Source organism: Centropristis striata, chromosome 1, assembly GCF_030273125.1.
Source record: "Centropristis striata isolate RG_2023a ecotype Rhode Island chromosome 1, C.striata_1.0, whole genome shotgun sequence".
NCBI lineage: Eukaryota > Metazoa > Chordata > Actinopteri > Perciformes > Serranidae > Centropristis > Centropristis striata.
The window spans coordinates 14,107,913-14,132,726 of NC_081517.1; the positions used below are offsets into that span (position 1 = coordinate 14,107,913).

Genomic DNA, 24,814 nt, shown 5'->3' on the forward strand with positions numbered 1-24,814 from the left:
CCGACTTTAAAACAATACTTCAATACGTTGAGACACAATTTATTTTTCCAATATTCATGGCACACTTGGAAAGGTGTTGGTATATAAGTTCCATTTTATTCCATTTAAAAAAATATTTATCAGAGAAATTCAACTTTTTTTTTTTTTTTTTTTAATGATTTATGTCATTATTACTGTTATTCTACACAAAGACATGTTTGAGTCGTTCCCACTTGTAGCCATGATTGTGCTGATTCCATCGAACTACAGCACTTAAAGATTTATATAGATTTTGTATGTTGCAGTGAAATACAAGAACACAGTGTGCAAAATGTAAAAAAACTCAAAAAATGCACATTTCACACGGTGCAGTCACATCAGGTCCTCCTGTTCCTCTTTGTCTTCAGTCTTTGCTGCAGTCTTGACACTCTGGTACTCAAGACCAGAGTCGAACTGATGGGGAGAGAACAGCTTAACATTAGATTTCATCTTGACATGGGCGTCATGTTTTATATACCTATATTTCTTTTATGATTAAGTTCTCGCTCACTCTAACCTTCACAGGGTCGTTTGGTTCACTGGTGGTGTCCAGAGTTTTCTTCTTCCTGGATTAAATCAGTCAATCACAAAATAAATGAATAAGTAAATGAAAACAATTCAAGAGTAGGCAAAAAGGAGTAAAAGTCAACAAAAAAAGATCAGCAGAAACAAAGAGAAATTGTTAAAAGTTGAAACTGTTCACCTAATCCATCGACACAGAAGGACAGCTATCAGGATCAGAACCAGAACCAGCAGAGCCACAATTGTGATAATAATTACTATTGGAGGTTTTCCTAGAAATGAGGATAGACATAAAATATGCCTTAGCTGTATGGTTACATTATGTAATAAATCAGTTTACCAGGTGAATCTGATATGATGACAACTAGAGAAAAACTGTATTTTCATTGCTCTATCATGAAGGACATGATCTAAGACAAAGAGTATGTCTCATACTCCTCATAACACTAAAAGAGTTTCTTATCACTTTGGTTTCACTGCAGAGTTTTAGTGTCCTCTCATTGGCTGAAACACAACAGAGACAAAACTCTGAGGTAAACATTACTTTCTGTTACATCAATTTCCTTGACTGACAAAACTGACATCATCCAACTATAAAACAAAAAGAACAAGGAGAACTTTTGGTGGGTGTGTTCCAGTGTAGAATTTGGTGAAATGTGGCCAGGTGGTGGCGCAGTGAAACCCGTAACTTTTGTAGCTCGAGTCTCAGGAACAAAATCTATCCAGGTAAGCCACAGACATTTATGTCTAGATCTGTTTTCTGCCATTTTGAATTGTGTCCGAACTCTTTTTTTCCCTGCAACTCCTCCTATAAAATTTAAAACCTAAAAAAAACCTTTTAAAAATACTATCTTACTGGAAAAAAAGCTACTTATTTTTGATGTTCAATAGTTGTGCTAAAGCTGGCCCTCAAAGTTTGCCCGCGGAAAACATGCAAACTTGACATGCAAACTCAAGACTTATGACAGCGTATTAGGTCCAAGTACGAAAAAAATAAATAAATCGGATCCGGGGGAGGGGGTTAATATTTTGAGAAAAACATATTTTTATGAGATTAAAGTTTTCATGGGCTCTGGTGCAGCGCACCACGCCCCCTCATCAGAGGAGATCTGCTGCACCTGCAAAGCTCAGCTGGAGCTCATTCTGAGCTCATCAAGCTCCAGCATTTAAGCCTCACCAGCCCAGCACCAGTTGCCAGATTGTCTTTGTACCATGCAGAACTTTCCAGCGCTTTTTCTCGGCTTGACTTCCCGGTTCCAATCCCGTCTGTTCCTGACTCCGTCTCCTCATCTCTGCCTTGGTAAACCTGCCTTCTGTCCCTGACTTTGATTCCAGCCTGTGTTTTTCCTGGTTGGATTTTCACTGTTCCTGTGTTGGTGTCTGCTGCTTCTCTGAAGAGAAGTCCTCGCTGGCTATCTCTGGAGTTTCCTGAGGAGCTCAGTGTTCGACCGGCCTACCCTGCCGGTTCATTCCTACATCGTGGGCGGTCACTACTGAACTCGCCTTCCCTGCTTCAGAGCTCTACTCATGACTTTTGTATTTCTGTTACATTCAGAGACTCTAGTCTCTAGCAAGACTGTGTTCCTGTTTATTGATTCCTGTGTTACCTGCTATGTGTGGAACAATAAAAGAGACCTTGTTCTCAATCTTGGTTGTGCCGCAGTGGGATCCTGCCTGATTCATGACAAAAGTGTCAAATCGACGAGAGAAAGTTGCAGATTTAAGAGATTAAGTGGCAGGTTTTTCTCGAAGTATTACCCCCCCCTTTCCCGGATCGTTTTTTTTTTTTTTTTTTTTGTCATACTTGGCCCTAATACGCTGTTGTACAAGACTAGTCTTGACTAGACTATAATATCACTTTATGCAAAAAGTGAGAAGTAAATTGTTAAAATATTATGAAATCATTTATTTTTGGGGGAGAAATGAATGGTGCCTAAAATGTTCCTGACTTGTAAATGTCAATATGAAGATAAACTCTGACATGTGTTGAGGTATTATCACAAATTACCTGTGGCAAGAGTGAGACAAATGGTAGCGTTTTTATGCCCAAATTTGTTCTGGGCTTCACAGGAATAATTCCCACTGTGCTCAGCTCTGAAGTCAGTGATGGTGAAGATCTGTCCTGATGCTTTTGCTGAGTCTCCATTCTCCTTGTACCAGGTAATGTTAGCTGCTGGGTTAGCATCACTGCTGCAGGTCAGAGTCACTGAACTGCCCTCCACTATCTCAGCAGAGGGACTCACTGACACAGTGCAGGTCTTTGGAGCATCTGGAGGAGATGGAAAAGTTAACTCAGCAGACTGAATGTGAAGAAAAAATAGGTGTCTATTTCTTTTAAGTAGGCTGCGTTTAACTCACATGTCACATCAGTAGAGATAAATTCGGATGTCGTCCTCCCCAGCTCGTTCTCAGCTGTACAGTAATACTCTCCAGAGTTAGTTGACTGGATGGAGCTGAAGACAAGCTGTGGTTCTTTATTGACAGGCAGGTGTGGGTTTCCATTCTTCTTGTACCAGCTATAAGTAGCTGCTGGGTTAGCATCACTGCTGCAGGTCAGAGTCACTGAACTGCCCTCCACTATCTCAGCAGAGGGACTCACTGACACAGAGGGAAGTCTTGGAGCATCTGGAGGAGAAATTAACATAAATTAACTTGTATAAAAATGTATGCTCTTAACACTTACGGTCACAGTTCAGCTCTGGTTCCTCCTGCTCCTCCCAGTGCTTTTCCATTCTACCTGAAAGCCACTCCCACCTCACCTGTTCACTCAGCTGCTACAGATCACCAATCAATCCAGTATAAAGACTCTTGCTTCACACACATTTACTACCAGATTGTTCTAAGCCTTTGATGCCAGACTTTTCAATGCTTTACTTTGGACTGCTTTCCTGTTGCCGACCTTGCCTGCCTCTGACTGTCCTGCTTAGAGGCCTAAAGGTTAGGAATCGGGCTTGTAACTGGAGAGACGCCGGTTCGAATCCCGGTACTGACAGGTCTAGGACTGAAGTGCCCTTAACCAGTAATGTGCTGCCCACTGCTCCTTGCATGGTGTGTTCACTTGTGTGTAAAAAAAGGATGGGTTAAATGCAGAGGTTGAATTTCCCCATTCTGGGATTAATAAAAGTAATCTTAATCTTTGTCGATTCCAATGTAAACGCATGAGCCTTTGGTCCCCGACCACAAGTCTTGCCTCTGCTCCTCCTGGTTTCTGTCTGCCTGTTCTTGTGGCAGTGTGGCATTTCCCTGCCTCGACAGCACTGAGTGAGTCCACCTGTGTGCTTTGTTCTGCCGAGTTTTTTTTTAAGCCCAATTTTGTCCTGGCACTTCACAAGAATAATTCCCACTGTGTTCAGCTCTGAAGTCAGTGATGGTGAAGGTCTGTCCTGATGCTTTTGGTGAGTCTTGATTCCCCTTGTTTGTACTTTGTTCTGCTCACTCCTGGATCCCACGTCTGCCTCCTGTCTACTCGCCTGCTTCATCCATTGCTACGCTCCCAGCCCTGCTTCACACGGTACGGCAGCCCTTCTGTGAACTTTTGTATGTGCGTGCCCAAGTAACCAGCTCAATTCTCCCCTTCTGGGTTTTTTGAGTCCTCCCCAACACACATATACTTTACCTGCTTCATTGTTTTGAACTTTACTGCAATGTACCTATTGCTGAATTCCTTGATGTTGCCAAGAATAAGTAATTATCAACTACTCCTGCTGTCTTGTGTGCTGCAATTGGGTCCCCACCATGCTTGTTACATAAACAATATTGTTTGGCATTAAATTGTTTGCTGCTTTGCAAGTGAAGCTGTTTTCACTCACATTTCACATTAATAGAGATGGATTCAGATGTGCTCCTCCCCAGCTTGTTCTCAGCTGTACAGTAATACTCTCCAGAGTCAGAGGACAGGATGGAGCTGAAGACAAACTGTGGACCTACACGGAGATGATTGAGATTGACATTCTTCTTGTACCAGCTATAAGTAGCTGCTGGGTTAGCATCACTGCTGCAGGTCAGAGTCACTGAACTGCCCTCCACTATCTCAGCAGAGGGACTCACTGACACAGAGGGAAGTCTTGGAGCATCTGGAGGAGGATATTTAAACATAAATTAACTTTAGTTTGACGTTTATTCATACCACTAGAGATTATGTACCACAGTAAACGGTTTGACAATACTAAACATACCTGTACTGGCAATAAACGGTTTGCTGTTTTTAAATTAAACTGTTTCACTCACATTTCACACTAATAGAGATGTATTCAGACTTCCTTCTCCCTAGCTCGTTCTCAGCTGCACAGTAATACTCTCCAGAGTCAGAGGACTGGATGGAGCTGAAGACAAGCTGTGGTTTTTCACTGAGAGGTGCATCATTTGGATTACCATTTCTCTTGTACCAGCCATAAGTAGCTGCTGGGTTAGCATCACTGCTGCAGGTCAGAGTCACTGAACTGCCCTCCACTATCTCAGCAGAGGGACTCACTGACACAGAGGGAAGCTTTGGAGCATCTGGAAAAAAATATCATGCAACGTAATATCACTAAAAACAATATATTTATATGAGGAAAGACATGGCAATATCCATCTCAGTTAAAAGTAAGAGGCATATATTTACCTACTACCTGATATGTCATTAAACATTAAACTAAAACATTGTTAACTCACAGACTGCAGGAGAGGGGTAACTCTCATATCCTTTGAAGGCACAGGAGATGCTGTCTCCAAGATGAAACTGGCCTTTATATGAATACGAAACTCCTTGGACAATCCCTCCGTTCCTGAACCAGACATAAGAAAGACGACCAGCTGGACTGCAGCTGCTGTGACACCTCAGCTCTGCCTCAATATAAGATGGCTGGGCTAATACTTTTGTCACCTGTACCTGGAGAGCTGGATACAAGAAGAGGGAAAGAGATAACATTGGGAACTAAATACCTTGAAGAAAGTTTTTAAAAAAGTATTAAGTTGAAATGAACTACACTGCAAAAAAAGTTATTTCCTGAAATGTCCTTATTATTTCTGACATTAAGTGCAAATGCCATTAAGAAGGTAAATTACTTTTAATATAAATATTAATAATAAAATGAATGTTGAAAAATGGGACAATATAGATTTTCTTTGAGTATTATTCAATTATATAATGGTCTTGAATGTTAAATTACAGTGAATTCTTTGTAAAAAAAAAAAATCATATTGCTGACTGTAAAATTAAGACTTAGACTTAATTGTCATTTATTTTATTATTATTTTATTGGACATAAATTATGCACATTGAACTGAATTTGTATTGGCTCACAGTGATTGTACTCTGAAAAGTCAGATAAATAAAGTTTAAATATAAATATAAAACTGTAAAAATAGAAACTTTCTGGTGTTTTTTTTTACAGTAACATTTTAAATTGAATATATAACAAATGTAAAAAAGACTGAAAGACTAAAAACAGTAAACTGTCTGGCAGCAAAATTCTCCAAACACCGTCATAGAAAAGTAAAAAAACAACAACACAAAAAACTGTTATTTGTATAGTGTCATTATTTTTAAACTAATGATCTGGTTGTTCAGTTATTTGACGATAAGTGGTTTTAGAGTGACTAAACAGGATAATCTTTTTTAAGCTGGGAGTGAGATGAATCATCACCAGGTTCACATTAAACAGTTCTACATGTTATATTAAATCATTGTGAATGTGTTGTACCTGTGACAGTCAGAGTTGTACCAGGTAAACTGCTGATCCATTCGAATCGTTGCGCCGTAAATTTGAAGTGATACTCGGCAGAGTCGCTCTCTCTCAGGTCTGTCAGTTTCAGAGTGGCAACTCCTCGTTCTGTTGCAATGGCTCCCGATACCCTAAACTGAACACGACCTGCATACTTGGAGTCTTTAGTAATATCCTCAGGCTGTGAAGGATTCTGCCACTGGTGACTACGTGCAGGGCTGAACCAGAACCTGGATACCATATATAAGCCTAATTCATTGCCAAAATAATTGCAGGAAATATCCACGGATGAGCCCCGAAAGGCACAGATGCTTCTCTTGGTGTAGGACACTATGTTGCAGTATCTGTTGTGGGCACCTGGAAAATTACACATTTTTAATCACAATTACTGTATATTGAAAGAAATGCACTTATGATAAAGGAAATGAAGGATGTGGAGAACACTCACACTCTGGACGAGATGCAAAGTCTTCAAATCCTCTCACAGCACAGGCAAAGCTGTCTTTATAATAAAAGTTAGTTTGATAAGATCTTCCTTCCTTTGTCTGTCCTTTAATCGAACTCCGTCCAGTTATGTACCAGAAGTAGGAAGGGGGACCAGGGAGCTGACATGTACTGCCACAAAACAGCTCGGCATGGACAGCATGGGGATAGGCTTTGAATACCCTGGCCTGCACCTGGAGAGCTGTACATGTAAAGAACAGCACAATATCACAATATTTACACAGAACCCAATGTTATTATATAAAGTATTAATACTGCAAATACAATTGAAACCTTTGGGGTACTAGAATAATTAAGCAATTTCTTTTTCAGTCCACTAGATGGTGCTCAGTTGAAACAGTAACTTACTTTCAAATTCCCCAGTTGCTGAAGGTGCTGCATAACTTCTTTTTTTTAAATTTTTTGCACAAATGCATTGTTTAAAAATACACATTTGCATTCAGTTGGACTATATATACTTTAATCTCATAAGATACAACACATGTTGTCAAAGTTTTCCTTTGGGGAGTAAAAGTCCTGCATTCAGAACTTACTCAAGTAAAAGTACAGTATCAGCATGAAAATGTACTTAAAGTATCAAAAGTAAAAGTACTTGTTATGCAGAATGGATCCAATCAGATTGTTTAATATATTCCAAATATATTATTTTATTATTATTATTGATGCATTTATGTAAGCAGGGTTTTAATTTTAACTACTTAATAATTCTTGCTTCTGCCTTAGAGTACTTTAAAAAAAATAAAATGTAATTTTCTTCTTCTTCTTCTTCTTCTTCTTATTATTATTATTATTATTATTAATAATAATAATAATAAGAAGAAGAAGAAGATTTCTTCTTCTTCTTCTTCTTCTTCTTCTTCTTCTTCTTATCTTCTTCTTCTTATTATTATTATTATTATTATTAATAATAATAATAATAATAATAATAATAATAATAAGAAGAAGAAGAAGAAGAAGAAGAAGAAGAAGAAGAAGAAGAAGAAGAAGAAAGTTATATGAAATGGAAATACTGAAGTAAAATGCAAGTAGCAGTTGCAAGCCAGTACTAATGATACATTTCTAATAATGAAACTTAAATTACAAATAATATATAATAAAAATAATTGTAAGCTGTATGTTTTGCCCTGGCAACTACCAATAAAAAAAACTATCAATTGTAAGACGTCGATTACAACATAATATAATAAAACAATTTGAAAAAAAGGAGCTGAAAAAAGTAAAATAAATTGCAATTAATTCAGCATATAAAATAAAGGTTTAAATCACAAAATTATTGTATCATGAAGTATTATGATAATATATCATGGGGCCTTTAATGATTCCCACCCCTAACTTATACACACAGGCACTCAAAGTGTTTTCTAGAGCATTTTCATGTTACCTGTGACAGTCAAAGTGACTCCAGGTGAGCCAGTAACTCTCCCACCTGGTTGGTTTGTCATGAACGTGAACTTATACTCAGCTGAGTCGCTCTCTCTCAGGTCTCTGATTCTCAGAGTGCAGATGTTGTTTACACAGTGATATTGCACCCGGCCTGCATACTCTGCATCTGTTGTCAGATCCACCGGTGCGATATCAGTCCCTTTAGTGAACCAGAATGTTTCTGTAACTGTAACTGTGTGTGGGTATGTGTAGCTGCAGTGTACTTCCACTGTTGATCCTGCTAAGGCACAGATCTGAGTAGAGGTGCAGGTAACTCCCTGGTAACTCTGAGCCTGTATCACTGTAACACAGAGCAATAAAAACAGTCAGATTCATAGATCAGGGTACAGAGGTTGACAAGTTTTGTTGACTTTTCCTAACAGAAACTTTCTTAACAGATGATCCATTCAAGGACTGTCGGAAAGTTAAAATGTCAATAATAATGTTTAATTAATTAATTTCTGTTGTCGAACTTTGAAAGAAAACATGTGTTCCAATAAATTACATTACATGATTGAATGTAATTACAGTGAACAAAGACATAATAACAGTAATAAACATTACAGATGTTTCAAATATGCATTTTCTATCTAATCCAATGCAGATCATTCACTTTTAGCAGGTAGGTGTGTGAACAGATAAAGTCATTTATGGCATTGTTTCGTTCTGCCTGTATCCAGGTCACTGATTGTGAAAGGAGAAATGCAGAACATGTGACTTTGCATGCTCAGTTCTAACCATAAATGGACATGGCTCACACACAAACAGTAATAACAGGCTATAATAAGAGTGATACAGTCCAGACTGTTTAATTGTAGGACACAGTGTACAATGTGGTGACCTGTGTTTATTTTCTGCAGTGTCTTGACAATACACATACACACAACATTTGTTGTCAAAATCATGCACAAATGCACAGAAATGCCATTAATGTAAATAATATGCTCACACATTTTATTGATTGTTTCCAAAATATGAACAAAGTGTAGTTGCCTAAAGCGTCAGTGAAAGTGAAAGAAATTTAAATATATATCATACCTGATAAAGAGAAAAAGAAGACAACAAATCCAGCTGCTGCTATTTTAAAACCCATAATTGGTCTCTCTGCTATGAATTCAGAGAGCTGGTAAATAACATACATGAAAAACAAATCAATCAAATAATAATACAAGTGGCAGCTGATGATGTGCTGCTTACACTGCTATAGTTTCACTAGCATTACAAAAACTAAGGCTACATTTTCATGAGAGAGAAGTCTGTGACTATCCTGCGGTCAGGAAGTGGCCATAAATGATTACATAAGATAGTTATCTTCCTATCATAGTGAAACTGATGATAAAGAAATGGATGGTGACCCCTGCTGTTACTTGTTCATCAGTGTTTTTATAGTTCACCTCACTGTTAAGTTCACAGGATGGTAACACCTGGGCCTGGTGCTCCCAGCCTATACAATCAAGGATGTGGCAGCTATAGTTCCACCATCTCCTACCTGTTTTGACAGGGACGGTCAGAACGTGTAAATGTTTGTTTTGAGCTTGGTTTGGTGTCCTTTACAATTCTTGTCCCATCAAGAAAAAACTGGTGCCTGTCCCATAAAGCATGTTTGGTTAGTGTGACTCATGTTCAGTTGATTCAAAATTTTACATTGTGTAAGCTCAGTTGCTGAGCCAAGAAACTGAGCTTACAGGTTTCATAGCTGCATAAATGAAGGAAATGTGGAAAATAAGCCAGAGCAAATATATTTATTTCAATTGAATTCACATTCACAGCTGAGAAACACATTTTTTAAAATTCTGAATAATAAGAAACATTTAAAAGCTCAAGTCAAAAAATATTATATATATATATATTATGGAAAACTTTCTGCACACTGTGGCCCTCTGCAGCAGTGAGAGAGAAATGACATGATGTTCAGACTGCAGAGTTGTTGTTGAAGCTGGATGTTTATTTCAACCAGCCATTAAAATACTGAGAAAATGTTCTAATGAGCAAACTGTGACCGTTACTTTAGTTATTTTCTTTGAAGCGTTAATATATACTATATTGTACAAATAATACTGTACATGCTGTTAAATAATTTGCTTGCATGTCTGTTTTCTCTGCAGGTGTCATATGATACTGTAATAAATAATAGCATTAAAATCTAAAATAACATTCTGCATACAAAGTTCAATCCTGAGCATATGTAATGTCGCTGCACGAGTATAAAATAAGGCTTAAATTCTGCTCAGATCTTCTTCTATCTTACTAAAAAACTGACGATTAAAACTTTTGCAGTTGAAGGTAAATTAGTTCACTTCAGGCGAGTCTCCATCTGGTTTGGCTGCATCTGCAGAAAATCATAAAAGATTTAAATTAGTTATTTCTCAGCAGGAAGTTGTTCTTTAAGGTTTTTGCAGCAGATTTAAAACCAGGCTGACCTTCACACCAGGTCTTCCTGCTCCTCTGTGTCCTCTCTCTGTGCTGCAGCGTTTGGCCTGTTCTCGTACACAGGATAATCGTCCAACTGATGAAAAGAGACAACGAGAAGAGAGTCAGAGGCCTCGTATTACTTATCCAGTTCTATATTTAAAAAATACGTTTTGTCAGGTTTACTTATTTCAGTTACATATGAAATGTCCGTTCAGGTGAGTCAAGTAATTTTCTAGTAAGGCTTCTCAAGTAATCTGCAAGAATGATGTTGAGCAGCACAACGCTCAGCTGTCAATCCTGGTGAGACGCAGGAGGAGCCAGATTTGAGCAGCCTCTTTTATGTTTTTCGCGGGGGTGAAGATAACTGCGTCATCCGCGTACAACTGTGCATTTATACCCTTACACACACTAAAGAAATCGTTAATGTAAAAAGAAAACAAAATAGGTCCAAATATGCATCCTTGAGGGACCCCTACTGGACAGTCCAGGTACGAGGATTTGACACCACCGACCACCACACACTGCTTTCTATCTGCAAGATATGATTTGAACCAATTGAGGGCCTGTGTAGAGAAAGCTTCGACAGCTTTGTTCAGTATTCAGTGGTCAACGGTGTCAAGGGCCCTTTTAAGATCCAAGAAAACAGCTCCCACACAGCTTTTCCTATCCAGGACACACTTGTTTTTTTCAATAAACATATTTATGGCTGACTCTGTGGAACAATGAGTCTGGAAGCCAAACTGCATCGGATGTAACGCTGTACAATCGTTGTTGAGATGCTCTACTAACTGTGTAGCCACCCATTTTCTATTATTTTGGACATTACAGGAAGAATACTGATTGGTCTGTAGTTGTTCATTTCAGATTTACTTCTTAATTTTCATTACCTCTCTTTCAGACATCTCAGTTATGTTAAAAACAGGCTGTTCACAATTGACAGGATAATAAACACAGTCAGGTGCTGTGAAAGGACTTGATATTTCTTGAACAGAATTGATAAAAAAAAAAGAATAAAATTCTGCAGCCAAGGTGACAGGACTTTTCACTAATTGATTATTGATGTTTAGTTCCAGTCCTTTACTGCTTTGTTTGGTCTGTCGGCCAGGTAGGTTATTGATCACTTTCCACACTTTTTTTGAATTTCCCTTTGCACTCTCAATTATGTTTAAGAAGAAGTTTGCTTTAGCTTTTCCTAACGCTGATGTTACTTTATTTCGTGCTGATGTAAATTTTTGACGGTCAGTGGTTAGACCAGTTATCAGTGAAGATTTGAACAGCTGATCTCTAACTTTTAATAGTGTAAGACACTCATTATTCATCCAGGGAAGGGAGCTGGATTGCCTGGTCCTAGAGCTCCCTGCCCCAGAGAAAGACAACAGAACCTCCTTGATTTTTTGAGAGAGGAAGTCAGCACTCTGGTTTATGTCATCGCAGGAGATTAGATTATCCCATTTTAATTCCTTGAGAGCTTTGTTGACATTTTGCTGTTGGTTCTTAGGGATGAAGTTATTATTTGGTGATTTCTGAGGCAGATATGTGTGTGAATTTAGGAAACGATTTTTATTTAGTTTCCGGGAAAAGAAAACTAAAGAATATGCTGATTAAACAGGAACGCACTAATACATTTTCCTATTTTCAATCATCCTGTGAATATAATATGTGTTTAAATCACCGATTAGCGTAGTGGAAGTTGTTGGATCTGAACCTGAACAAGCTCTGAGGAAACAGGATTTCCTCTCTTAAAAAGTCTTTAAATTTTAGTCTCCATTGTAATGAGATGTGAGGAGTGATATTATTTCATTTGACTATATTACAAATCCATTTTATTTAAATTTCTGATAAAAACTATTGTCACCTTTTGTTTAGAGTGCATGGAGGAATAAAGAACAATATGTTCTATTGAGAACATGGGGTAGCAGTGCACTTCAGCATCTAGTGGCCAAAATGAATATTACAACAACAAACAAAAAGAAAATAGTTGAAAACAAAACACAGGACAGAAAACTATTTAAATCAGACTTTATGTTTTTTGCCTACAAAAAGGAGATAAACTGTGTTTATTATTTTTAGGAACACCAACTGTTCAAGGAAAACAAGGCTGTGACACAGACATGTGGGAAAGGGTTTATCAAAAGATAGAGAGAGAGAGAGAGAGAGAGGGGAGAGTAGGCACAGAAGGTTTAGAAAGTGTCCAAAAAGGGACATGAAGAACGAGTCAGGTGAGTTTCCAGGTGAGAGTGGACCCTCACCTGACCTCTTCCTCCTCACCTGAGCTTTATTGTCTGGTCTCTCTCTCTGATTGGTGGTTTGTTGTGACCGCTTTCGTCTGGAGAGGAGAATTAATGAACAATCAAATGAAATTACTGAATGACTCACTGAGTTTCAGAAGCATTACTGGATGTAGTCAGAGTAAAAGTGAACTGCTCACCTGATCAGTAGGAAGACAGCGAGGAATATGAGCGCCAGAAAAATAGCAGTGAGTGATCCTGCAGCGACTGATTTCATCCAACCTGCAACTGAAAATTAAACATAAAATCTTTAACGTCCTGTACATGATCATTCAGGAGTTTCTCTTTACACTCTGTTTCTCTATCAGGTGTAAATCTCCGGCTGTTTCACCGAAGGTAACGTTAGACAACAGTTCCGTTGGTTAATGTAAAACTTCTTCCAATAACACTTGTGGTCACAGAGAAAAGAGACACTGTACATATTCAGAGAAGTTCTATTTTCTTCAGCCATTGAAAAAAACATGCACTGGGATTACTCTTGTCTGTTCCCCGCCCACACAAAATTAAAAAAAGTTTTTACTAACAGGAAAAGGGTCTAAACTTCAAATATGACCAAAACACATTTATATAAAAGTTACCAACTGTAGCTTTAACGTGAGTTTAGCTCAATGGTATCTGACTAACCATACCCTCTGGACAAACAAAAAATATTTTCGTGCATTGAAATTAAAGAAGGCTTGTAGCCTGCATGAATGGGTTGATGAGTTTGATTTATTTGAAACAGCAACCTGATAGAAGCTGGCGTTACGCAAGTCAAGTCAAGCATGTGTGAGGGACATGAAGAGTAACAGTGAATTTACAGGTAAATGTAGCTGAATCCAAATAACTGACCTGCTGCAACAGTCAGATGTAAAGTGGATTTATGGCGTCCTCTGCTGTTCTGGGCTTCACAGTAATAATTCCCACTGTGTTCAGCTCTGAAGTCAGTGATGGTGAAGATCTGTCCTGATGCTTTTGCTGAGTCTTCATTCTCCTTGTACCAGGTAATGTTAGCTGCTGGGTTAGCATCACTGCTGCAGGTCAGATTCACTGAACTGCCCTCCACTATCTCAGCAGAGGGACTCACTGATACAGAGGGAAGTCTTGGAGCATCTGGAGGAGAACATGAATAGAAAAACGCAGCTATTTTAAACAATGGTTGCCATTTCAAGTTCCACCTGCTCCAATTATTTGGGGAGATTGAACCTTGAGTTTCATTTTGGAAAAATGTTAAATCACAACATTCAGCATATCTTAATATTGCTTTTCCTACAATTCATTTTGTACTGGTAGTCATTTTGCTTTTTGCTTCTATAAATAATACTGCTGCATCTCAAGTGACGTTATGCCTGAAATTGTAGATATCACATGTCACTGTGTGTGTGTGTGTGTGTGTGTGTGTGTGTGTGTGTGTGTGTGTGTGTGTGTGTCCTGACACGGTGGATCAAACTCACACACTGGAGGAGAGGGGAACTCCTCGTGTCCTTTCAAAGCACAAGAGATGTCTTCTGTGGAATTAAACCAGCCACTATAAGAAAATGTCTCCCCCTCTCTGAATTTCTCTCCATTCTTGAACCAGATGAAGGAAGAACGACCAGCTGGACTGCAGCTGCTGTGACACTTCAGGTCTGTAAAGGACTGAGAGACTCTGATCACCTGCACCTGGAGCTCTGGAGACGAGAACAAGAAACAACAGTAACAAATCCAAGAATCAGTAATGAGCAATGCTACAGCAGCAATAAGGCTACATACAACTGATCATTATTAATGAGTGTTTTTAAATGTGCTGTGTGTGTGTATTGACTTCAGTTTGTGTTCATCAGTACCTGTGACAGTCAGAGTTGTACCAGGTGAACTGCTCCATTCAGAGCTTGGTGTTTTGAATTTGAAGTGATACTCGGCTGAATCGCTCTCTGTCAGCTCAGAGATTGTCAGAGTGGAGCGTCCTCTCACTGTTTCAACCTCAGCACGACCTGCATACTGAGAGTTTACCACAAGGTTCTCAGGTCGTAATGGACTCTTCCTGAACCAGAATGTTGATGCATCACCATAATTGTACTTGTTGTACGTGCAAGATATTTTCACTGAAGAGCCTTTAAAGGTGCAGATTCTTTCGTCAGTGTAAGTCAATCTGTTGCAGTCTGTACCATCAACACCTGAAAGAGTCAGTGAGAAGCCAGTTTAAAGAAACATGTAGTGATAAGGCTTCACTTGATGGTGTTTTGTTAGTGAAAGACTGCAGAGTAAACTCACACACTGAAGGAGAAGGGAAGTCCACATATCCTTTAAGAGCACATGAATAGCTGTTTTGATTATCAAAGCTGGACAAATAATAAGAATTCTTTTTCTGAATTTCCTGTCCTTTCTGGTACCAGACATATGAATTATATGGTAGAATACAACTGCTGTCACACTGCAGCCAGTCAGAGTGTGTTGACTTGTAGCGCTGGACCTGGAGATCTGCATTGTTGGAAGAATAACCAGAAATGTTATTTTGGACAAAACTGAAAATATAAATGCACACAAACACTAATAAACACAGCGCTCATTCATATTGTGTTGAGCTTTTTGAAACGATCCACATGTGGATGTAAGTGTTACCTGTGACAGTCAAAGTGACTCCAGGTTCACCAGTGTATTTTCCATCTGGCGCGATTGTTACGAACTTGAACTTGTACACATCTGCGTCGCTCTTTCTGAGGTCTGAGATTCTCAGAGTGCAGATGTTATTAGAACAACTGGACTGCACACGACCTTTGTATTCTGAGACTGTTGTCAGATCCACAGGTTCACTAAGATTAATTCTAGTATACCAGAATGCTTTATTAACTTTAGTGGAAGGGTTTTGCATTGATGGGTATGTGTAGGTGCAGCTCATTTCCACTGTTGATCCTGTTGGTGCACAGATCTCAGTAGAACTGCAAGTCACTCCCCAGTCATATTGACTCTGTACCACTGTAACACAGAGCAAAAAAACTACAGTCAGACTCATAACAACATCAAGGGACGACTTTTATTAGAAGAGAAAAATCTTCAGTGTGTGAAGCTACATCACAACAACATGCTGTCATGTTTTACCACTTCAGGTCAGTCTGAGACAAAGATTATCTCATAGGAAGAAATAGGAGTTTAAGACTGTTTGTTTATTAGTTTTTTTTTACGTTTTGAATCGGTGTACTTTAGCACATTTGTCAGAGGGATAAAAAAAAAAAAAGCTGAAGATTACATTTTAGAAGTGTGTGGTAACAGGAACAGACGTGTTCTGCTTCTTCTGATATTTATAAAGAAAATGTGCCCCAATTAACTTTAGCTGATGCACATTTCTATTTCAAGGGTAGAAATTAAAATTAGAGATGATGGAAAAAAGCTTCCTGCTGCTGCTAGAAATAAGGCTGGTGAGACCAGTGAGAATGAACTAAAACAGTAAAGTTATGATGCTATAAACCCCCTGAAAAATAACATGAAAGAAGCCAAAACATTTTAGAGCTGCAGGAAACTGCAGAATCAGGTAATAATTCACTGTGGCTTAAATAACATGACACCGATGAAAAAAAAAAAAAAAGATGAGGCGCTTTGTAAAAGATAAATTAACAAGTGTATATCTTTATAAAAAAAACTAAAGTTTTCCAGTCTGAGAATCAGATATCTTGTCTTTAAGGTACAAAGAATTTGCAGATCATTGCATTGTTTTTATTATTTTCTCACAGCATCACAACTTTTTTTAGAATCGGCTTCCTGGCTGTTCAAGCAACTCCTTGCACATCATAAAGTCATATCGAACCTATAGATAAAGAAATCCATTAATGCAACTTTAAGTTTTGTTATGCACCTTGAAAATCCTACAGTTATTTATTTATTTATTTATTTAGAGAGAGAGCGAGCAGACAGCCTCTACATGTATTTAATGCATAGAAACATTGACTAACGTTGAGTTAGAGGACGGCAGAACAACTAAGGAAGTCCCAGAGAGAGATACGTTTCATTCAACAAATTAATTAGAGGACTGTTTCTTTGTTAATGCATGTATCATCAGTGCTTCTATCCACTCAGACACAGCTTTACTGTCTTTAAGTGCACAGAAATGCTGCTGGTGGAGGAAACACACACACATCTCCTGTAACGACTTCATTTTACAGAAAGAGAAGGGATCACACCAGAGAGAATGATATCAAAACTATTTATGTATTTTTTTAAATCCCCTCCCTCTCTGTATTTCTGAGGTGCACTAACTGATATAAATGTAGACGTGCAGTACCTTGTACAGAGAGAAGGAGGACAACGAATCCACTCGCTGCTGTTAAACTCATCGCTGCTGCTCACGTCTCTGTGCAACCAGCAGGTAGATTAGGGCAGTCCGTGGCCTCGAACCGGGCTTGTAACCGGACTGAAGTGCTCTTGAGCAATGCACCTAATCCTCTCACACAGCTCCCTGGGGTGCAGTAATGTGCTGCCCACTGCTCCTCAGCATGGTGTGTTCACTGATGTGACAAAGAAGGATGGGTTAAATGCAGAGGTTGAATTTCCCCTATTGTGGGTCTAATAAGAGATTCTTATTACTGTTTGTCAGGAAGTCACAACAAATATTTCTATATTAAAAAGGAGGATGTGACCTTTAAAGGCCGTGTTCATTTTGGTACATTCCTGTTAAATACATGTCAAGCTTTTTAAATCTGGCCTGGCTTCCTTCCTCTTCAAATCATCAGTATGGATGGGCAAAATAATGACTGTAAATTCCCCTGTTTAAATGGAGAAATGATTCTCTTGTCGTTTTGCAAATTCTTTCTTTTCTGTGTAGATCAGCAGTTCCCAAACTTTTTTAGACCCTTCTATGTCCCAACCAGGTTGACGCACCCCCAATCCCCCACACCTTCAAAAAAACACAATGCAACAAGCTTTTTTATAGCCATATTAAAGGCTGCATGTTTAATCATGCTCAAATGACCAGAACACGCACATAATAAAATAATCACAATCACAACAATGTACTCTCGCATTTGAATTAATCTGAAACACTGAGACTGGGTTGAAATGTTATAATAATTTGAGCCGTGCTGAACAAAAATTGCAGCAATTTTAAATGACCGAGGAGCTAACACAACCCCGTCATCATAACACAGGTTATGGAAATAAAATTAGAACACCAGCAATTTGAATAAAATTGCAATAAAGTTACACACAACATAAAAAACAAAGAGCATGGCTCAGGAACAGATTAAAATAACAAAAATAAAACAGGATGCTGCGGATTTTCAAGTGCAGCACAGGTGGCTCAGCCTGCAGCGAGAGAAAGAGAGAGAGAGAGAGGGAAGGAGGGAGGTGTGTGTGTGAGTATTTCCAGTTTATTTGTAGCAATAATATCAATACCATTTGGCCAAATACTTACCCATATTAAAGCGACGGATGGGCCTGCATCTTGGCACAAAGCTCTCTGATGCTGGCGAAACTGAAGACAGTTTAAGCCTCAAATCTTTCTCAACAGCATCCAGTCTTTGCCGTTGTTTAGTCTTAACTGCTGTCAGAGCAGAGAAACCAGCCTCGCATAGATAAGTGGTAGCAAAGGGCATCAAAACTCTCAAGGCCTGCTTTGCCAGGACTGTGTATGATGGCATTGACTCAGTCCAAAAGTCCACAAGTGGCTTTCGTTTGAACTGCAACTGCAGCGCCCCATCAGATGACAGCTTGATCAACTGTTCCTGCTGGTGAAATGACAGCTGTGGGACCGGGAGGGAAACTTCAAATGGGTTGCGAATCCACGCTTGAGATGTGTCTATAGGTGGGAAGTATTTCCTTAGCTGCTGGGCGAGTTGGTTGAGGTGTTCAATTATGAGACTTTTCACATGCTCACCCAGGTGCACGTCATTTCCCCCCAAGAACTCGTAGGGAAACACAGGAGTGTGTTCCCACTCACACTGCTTGACCAGAACCGTAGCTTCTTCATCATACGTAGCTTCGCTCTTGTTTTGTGTGTTGAACACGGTAACACTGACTCCCTGCAGACTTAGATTCATTCAGAGCAGAAAATATGTCCGCCAGAAAGGTGAGCTTCTTCAGAAAGTCCTCGTCATGCAGACTGGAAGCCAAATGAAACAGATTGTCCTAAAAAAAACTGCTGAAGCTTGTGTCGCGGTTCAAAAAGCCTTGTTAACACTTTGCTGCAGGACAACCAATGAACTTCAGTGTGCAGCAGCAATGCTTTGTGTTTGCTGCCCATCTCATTGCATAACAGTGTGAACAGTCTTGAATATAGTTTCACAGCATCATTCAGGACTACAAATAGATCAGCTGGCATGTTTTTGGCTGCCAAGGCCTTCCTGTGAACACAGCAGTGTAACCAGTGAATGGATGGACATACTTTCCTGATATGAGCTATAAGCCTTGTGTGCTTCCCGTTATCGATTTTGCCCCGTCAGTGCAAATGCCCACGCAGTGTGTCCAGTCGATCCTGTTGGTCCTCATAAACGTGTCAATAAAATTGAAGATTTCCTCTCCTGTTGTTTGGGTAGCAAGGGGCCAACAGAACAAAAACATCTTCTTGTACCATGCCTTTATAAAGGTAACTGACATAAACGGACATAAAAGTGGACAGATTTGCCACATCTGTAGACTCGTCTACTTGCAGAGAGTAAAACTTGCTTTCTTTTTACACGGCTGACTAATGTAGCCAGGATGTCTTCAGACATTGCATCGATGCGGCGCGACACAGTGTTATTGGATACTGCTGGAATCATGTCTAACTTATTTGCTTCTTTCTCTCCAATCATGTGAAGCAGATTCAGATGTGAATTCCACAAAAACATTTAATTTCGTCCATCATATTTTGTTTTAATCTCCTGCCTGTATGTGCATTTTGCCTCAGTTGTGTGTGTGTGTGTGTGCGGGGTCTGTCTGCGCGATGACGTAAGACCGTACGTGTGCGTGCCAGACTTGTTTGAGTTTAATGTAGTGATGACAGTGAACAGTGATCCTCTGGGTGAGTTTGGAGGGACAGTAATTATCACAGCTAGTTAAGATGTGTGCGGTCCAGTGTTATAACACTTATTATTAGAAGTGTTATATCATAATATAGCTATAAGCACTAACCACATTTTTTTTGTTTCTTCACTTCATCTATGCAGGCATCCATTATTCAAATTTTACAGAATACAGCAAGAAGGAATCTGCATGAATCAGAATGTAAAATCAAACACTCTTCCATCTTTTCTACTAGTGGGGCAAAAAGAGTAAAGCTTGTTGATTCATTTTGTTTGGCTGTTTGTCAGACTTTTATTGCACATTACGCTCTGTAAGCATTATAAAATTCTAAAACTTGCACGCTTCACACACATCTTCGACCCAGCAGCACAAAAGATCCATGAAATCATCAGTTTGTTGGGAGCCGAGATTACCAACTCAGTGTCCGAACAAATGTGAAATAATGTCACAATCTCCCCTTCGGTTTCTGAGTTAAGCTGTCGAATAAATGCCAGAAAAGTGTTTTGTCAGAACATTGTGATGTCACAGCTGAAGTTGACCTTTGACCGTTTGGATATTAAATGTCATCACTTCATTATTGTGGACATTTGTGTGAAATTTTGTCATAATTTGTACATGATTTCTTGAGTTAAAACATGTTTTGTGAGGTTGAAGTGGCCTTGACCTTTGACCTGCAAACTCTAATCAGTTCATTTTTTAATCCAGCTATAAAAATAATAATATAATTTGATATAATTTGCTGAGATTCTGTATTCCGATGATGTGGAAGTCGGGATCTGAAAGACACCTGACTAAAGAAGGTGCTGAGTAAAACATGTTGATGTGATTTTCATTCATTTATTGTTTTGTCTCAACATTTATTCACTTCAACTCATCTGAAAACATGAAAATAACTCTTGACTTTAAGGCAATTCATAGTTTGTCACTGAGTGGGCTTTTTGGTTCAACCAAACATATTTTGTCCAAGTAAATCCTTCTGATGACTGATGCATTCTGAGCTTACATGTTTCATAGCTGCATAAATAAAGGATGTGGAAAATAAGCCAGAGCAAACACATTTATTTCTATTTAATTTGCATTCATAGCTGATAAACAAAAAAAAAATGTATTCTGATTAATAAGAAACACAAACATTTAAAAGCTCAGGTCAAAAAATATTATGTATAAATATAAAATGAAAAACGTTCTGCACACTGTGGCCCTCTGCTGCAGTGAGAGAGAACTGACATGATGTTCAGACTGCAGAGTTGTTGCTGAAGCTGGATGTTTATTTCAACCAGCCACTAAAATACTGTGAAAATGTTATGATGAACAAACTGTGACCGTTACTTTAGTTATTTTCTTTGAAGTGTTAAAATATACTATATTGTACAAATAATACTGGACACGCTGTTCAATAATCTGCTTGCATGTCTGTTTTCTCTGCAGGTGTCATATGATGCTGTAATAATTCATAGCATTAAAATCTGAAATAACATTATGCATGGGGCTACACGGTGGTGTAGTGGTTAGCGCTCTCGCCTCACAGCAAGAGGTTCGCCTCCAGCTCTTCTGTGTGGAGTTTGCATGTTCTCCCTGTGTCAGCGTGGGTTCTCACCGGGTTCTCCGGCTTCCTCCCACAGTCCAAAAACATGCACTTAGGTGTAATTGGTGACTCTAAATTGCCCGTAGGTGTGAATGAGAGTGTGATTGTCTGTCTCTATGTGTTAGCCCTGCAATAGTCTGGCGACCTGTCCAGGATGTACCCCGCCTCTCGCCCAATGACAGCTGGGATCGGCTCCAGCCCCCCGCGACCCAATTGCGGATAAGCGGTTAATGGTAATGAATGAAAAAAAAAAATGAATGAACATTATGCATACAAAGTTAAATCCAGAGCATATGTAATGCTGCACAAGTACAAAATAAAACTTAAATTCTGCTCCGATCTTCTCCTACCATACTGAAAACTGACAATAAAAACTTTTGCAGTTGAAGGTAAATTAATCCACTTCAGGCAAGTCTTTCTCTGTTTGGCTGCTTCTGCAGAAAATCACAGAAAGATTTGAATTAGTTATTTCTCACAAATGGAAGCAGGAAGTTGTTCTGAGGTTTTTGCAGCAGATTTAAAACCGGGCTGACCTTCACACCAGGTCTTCCTGCTCCTCTGTGTCCTCTCTCTGTGCTGCAGCGTTTGGCCTGTTCTCGTACACAGGATAATCGTCCAACTGATGAAAAGAGACAACGAGAAGAGAGTCAGAGGCCTCGTCTTACTTATCCAGTTCTAGGTTAAAAAAACATGTTTTTGTTGTCAGATTTACTCATTTCAGTTACATATAAAATATCTGTTTAGTTGAATCAAGGTAAATATTTGGTTTAATAAGTTCTGTCACTGCTGCTCATCTCTCTCTCTCTCTCTCTCTCTCTCTCTCTCTCTCTCTCTCTCTCTCTCTCTCTCTCACCTCCACAGTCTCTTCTGGTTCATTTGTGGAGCTCAGAGTTTTCATCTTCCTGGATTAAAAAAAAAAAAGTGTTCAAAGTCCAAAAGTATGACAGTAAAGATTCACAGTAAAAGACCAGCGGGGGTTAATTTTTACCTCATCCACAGACAGAGAAGAAGCAGAGGAATCAGCATCACAACCATCAGAATGAACCTGATGATATTTATTATCATAGCTGATTTATCTAAATATGGAGACAGATAGTCATTAGATAAACAGCACTGAAGCTTTAGTCGAAGGTTTAAATTCATGCAGAAAAAGGCTCCACAGTTCAAATTGACCAAAACACACTTATTTAAAAGCCTTAACGTGAGTTTAGCTGACTAACCATACCATGTGGACAAAGATTGTTTTAGTGCAACATATTTAATTTATAAAAGCATTTATAATAACATCAGCTTGGCAGCAAAATACTGAAGACATACACTGAAACTGAAGAAGACTTGAAACCAGCTGTGAATGGTTTGATGAGTTTTATTTACCTGCTGCAACAGTCAGATGTAAAGTGGAGTTATGGCGTCCTCTGCTGTTCTGGGCTTCACAGTAATAATTCCCACTGTGTTCAGCTCTGAAGTCAGTGATGGTGAAGATCTGTCCTGATGCTTTTGCTGAGTCTTCATTCTCCTTGTACCAGGTAATGTTAGCTGCTGGGTTAGCATCACTGCTGCAGGTCAGAGTCACTGAACTGCCCTCCACTATCTCAGCAGAGGGACTCACTGACACAGAGGGAAGTCTTGGAGCATCTGGAGGAGAAAAGGCTTTAAGATCTATTTTAATTATTATTTTTGGTTCTTTTAGACTTTCCCTGTTATTTGTCATGGTGGATGTCCAGAGTGCTGACCACTTCCTTATTATCTCTCATGAATAATTTAGCTTAAAGTTCAGCTTAAGTCTATACATAATAGACTGTACGTAATTATTTGGGTAGAGTGAGCCTTGAGTTTCATTTTGGAAAAATGTTAAATCATTCAGCTTTTCCTACAATGAATTTTGTACTGGCAGTAATTTTGCTTTTTGCTTCTATAAATAATACTGCTGTGTGTGTGTGTGTGTGTGTGTGTGTGTGTGTGTGTGTGTGTGTGTGTGTGTGTGTGTGTGTGTGTGTGTGTGTGTGTGTGTTCCTGACATGGTGGATCAAACTCACACACTGGAGGAGAGGGGAACTCCTCGTGTCCTTTCAAAGCACAAGAGACGTCGTCTCTGGAATTAAACCAGCCACTATAAGAAATTGTCTCTCCCTCTCTGAATTTCTCTCCATTCTTGAACCAGATGAAGGAAGAACGACCAGCTGGACTGCAGCTGCTGTGACACTTCAGGTCTGTAAAGGACTGATAGACTCTGATCACCTGCACCTGGAGCTCTGGAGACGAGAACAAGACACAACAGTAACAAATCCAAGAATCAGTAATGAGCAATGCTACAGCAGCAATAAGGCTACATACAACTGATCATTATTAATGAGTGTTTTTAAATGTGCTGTGTGTGTGTGTATTTACTTCAGTTTGTGTTCATCAGTACCTGTGACAGTCAGAGTTGTACCAGGTGAACTGCTCCATTCAGAGCTTGGTGTTTTGAATATGAAGTGATACTCGGCTGAATCGCTCTCTGTCAGCTCAGAGATTGTCAGAGTGGAGCGTCCTCTCACTGTTTCAACCTCAGCACGACCTGCATACTGAGAGTTTACCACAAGGTTCTCAGGTTGTAATGGACTCTTCCTGAACCAGAATGTTGATGCATCACCATAATTGTACTTGTTGTACGTGCAAGATATTTTCACTGAAGAGCCTTTGGAGGCACAGATTCTTTTGTCAGTGTAAGTCAGTCTGTTGCAGTTTTTACCATAGACACCTGAAAGAGTCAGTGAGAAGCCAGTTAAAGAAACATGTAGTGATCAGGCTTCACTTGATGGTGTTATGTTAGTGAAAGACTGCAGAGTAAACTCACACACTGAAGGAGAAGGGAAGTCCACATATCCTTTAAGAGCACATGAATAGCTGTGTCGATTTTCAAAGTTGTATAAATAATAAGAATTCTCGTTCTGAATTTCTTGTCCATTCTGGTACCAGACATGAGAATCATAACGTAGAATACAACTGCTGTCACACTGCAGCCTGATATATTGTGTCGACACCTGGAGATCTGCATTTGTGAAAAATAACCAGAAATGTTATTTTAGACAAAATTGTTAATATAAATGCACATAAACACTAATAAACACAGCACTCATTCATATTGTGTTGAGCTTTTAGAAATGATCCACATGTGGATGTAAGTGTTACCTGTGACAGTCAAAGTGACTCCAGGTGAACCAGTGTATTTCCCACCTGGTTGGTTTGTAAAGAACCTGAACTTGTACACATCTGCGTCGCTCTTTCTGAGGTCTGAGATTCTCAGAGTGCAGATGTTATTAGAACAACTGGACTGCACACGACCTTTGTATTCTGAGTCTGTTGTCAGATCCACAGGTTCACCTACATACATATACCTTTTAGTATACCAGAATGTTTTATTAACT

At 39.1% G+C, this 24,814-nt stretch overlaps 2 protein-coding genes and 1 long non-coding RNA gene across 3 annotated transcripts; 1 reads left to right on the top strand and 2 right to left on the bottom strand.

Annotated features, from left to right (window-relative positions):
- Positions 1 to 53: 53 nt before the first annotated feature.
- Positions 54 to 9,423, bottom strand: LOC131970693 (carcinoembryonic antigen-related cell adhesion molecule 5-like). Its single transcript, XM_059332124.1, has 12 exons — positions 9,210 to 9,423; positions 8,131 to 8,472; positions 6,694 to 6,930; positions 6,225 to 6,602; positions 5,194 to 5,418; positions 4,768 to 5,037; positions 4,350 to 4,613; positions 2,899 to 3,165; positions 2,549 to 2,809; positions 722 to 812; positions 536 to 584; positions 54 to 432 (listed from the first exon to the last, which is right to left on the bottom strand). The coding sequence occupies exons 1-12, from the start codon at positions 9,310 to 9,312 to the stop codon at positions 352 to 354; spliced, it is 2,568 nt and encodes an 855-aa protein (XP_059188107.1). The 5' UTR covers positions 9,313 to 9,423; the 3' UTR covers positions 54 to 351.
- On the top strand, positions 1,449 to 2,205 carry LOC131970928 (uncharacterized). Its single transcript, XR_009394335.1, has 2 exons — positions 1,449 to 1,840; positions 1,938 to 2,205. It is a non-coding gene; the product is annotated as an uncharacterized LOC131970928 (long non-coding RNA).
- Positions 9,424 to 9,914: 491 nt separating the features above from the next.
- Positions 9,915 to 24,780, bottom strand: LOC131972606 (B-cell receptor CD22-like). The gene is made up of 8 exons (XM_059334254.1): positions 24,579 to 24,780; positions 23,818 to 24,147; positions 23,444 to 23,659; positions 22,782 to 23,042; positions 13,012 to 13,099; positions 12,852 to 12,909; positions 10,592 to 10,677; positions 9,915 to 10,500 (listed from the first exon to the last, which is right to left on the bottom strand). Exons 1-7 carry the CDS (start codon positions 24,778 to 24,780, stop codon positions 10,594 to 10,596), a joined length of 1,239 nt encoding a protein of 412 aa, XP_059190237.1. The 3' UTR covers positions 9,915 to 10,500; positions 10,592 to 10,593.
- Positions 24,781 to 24,814: the final 34 nt, after the last annotated feature.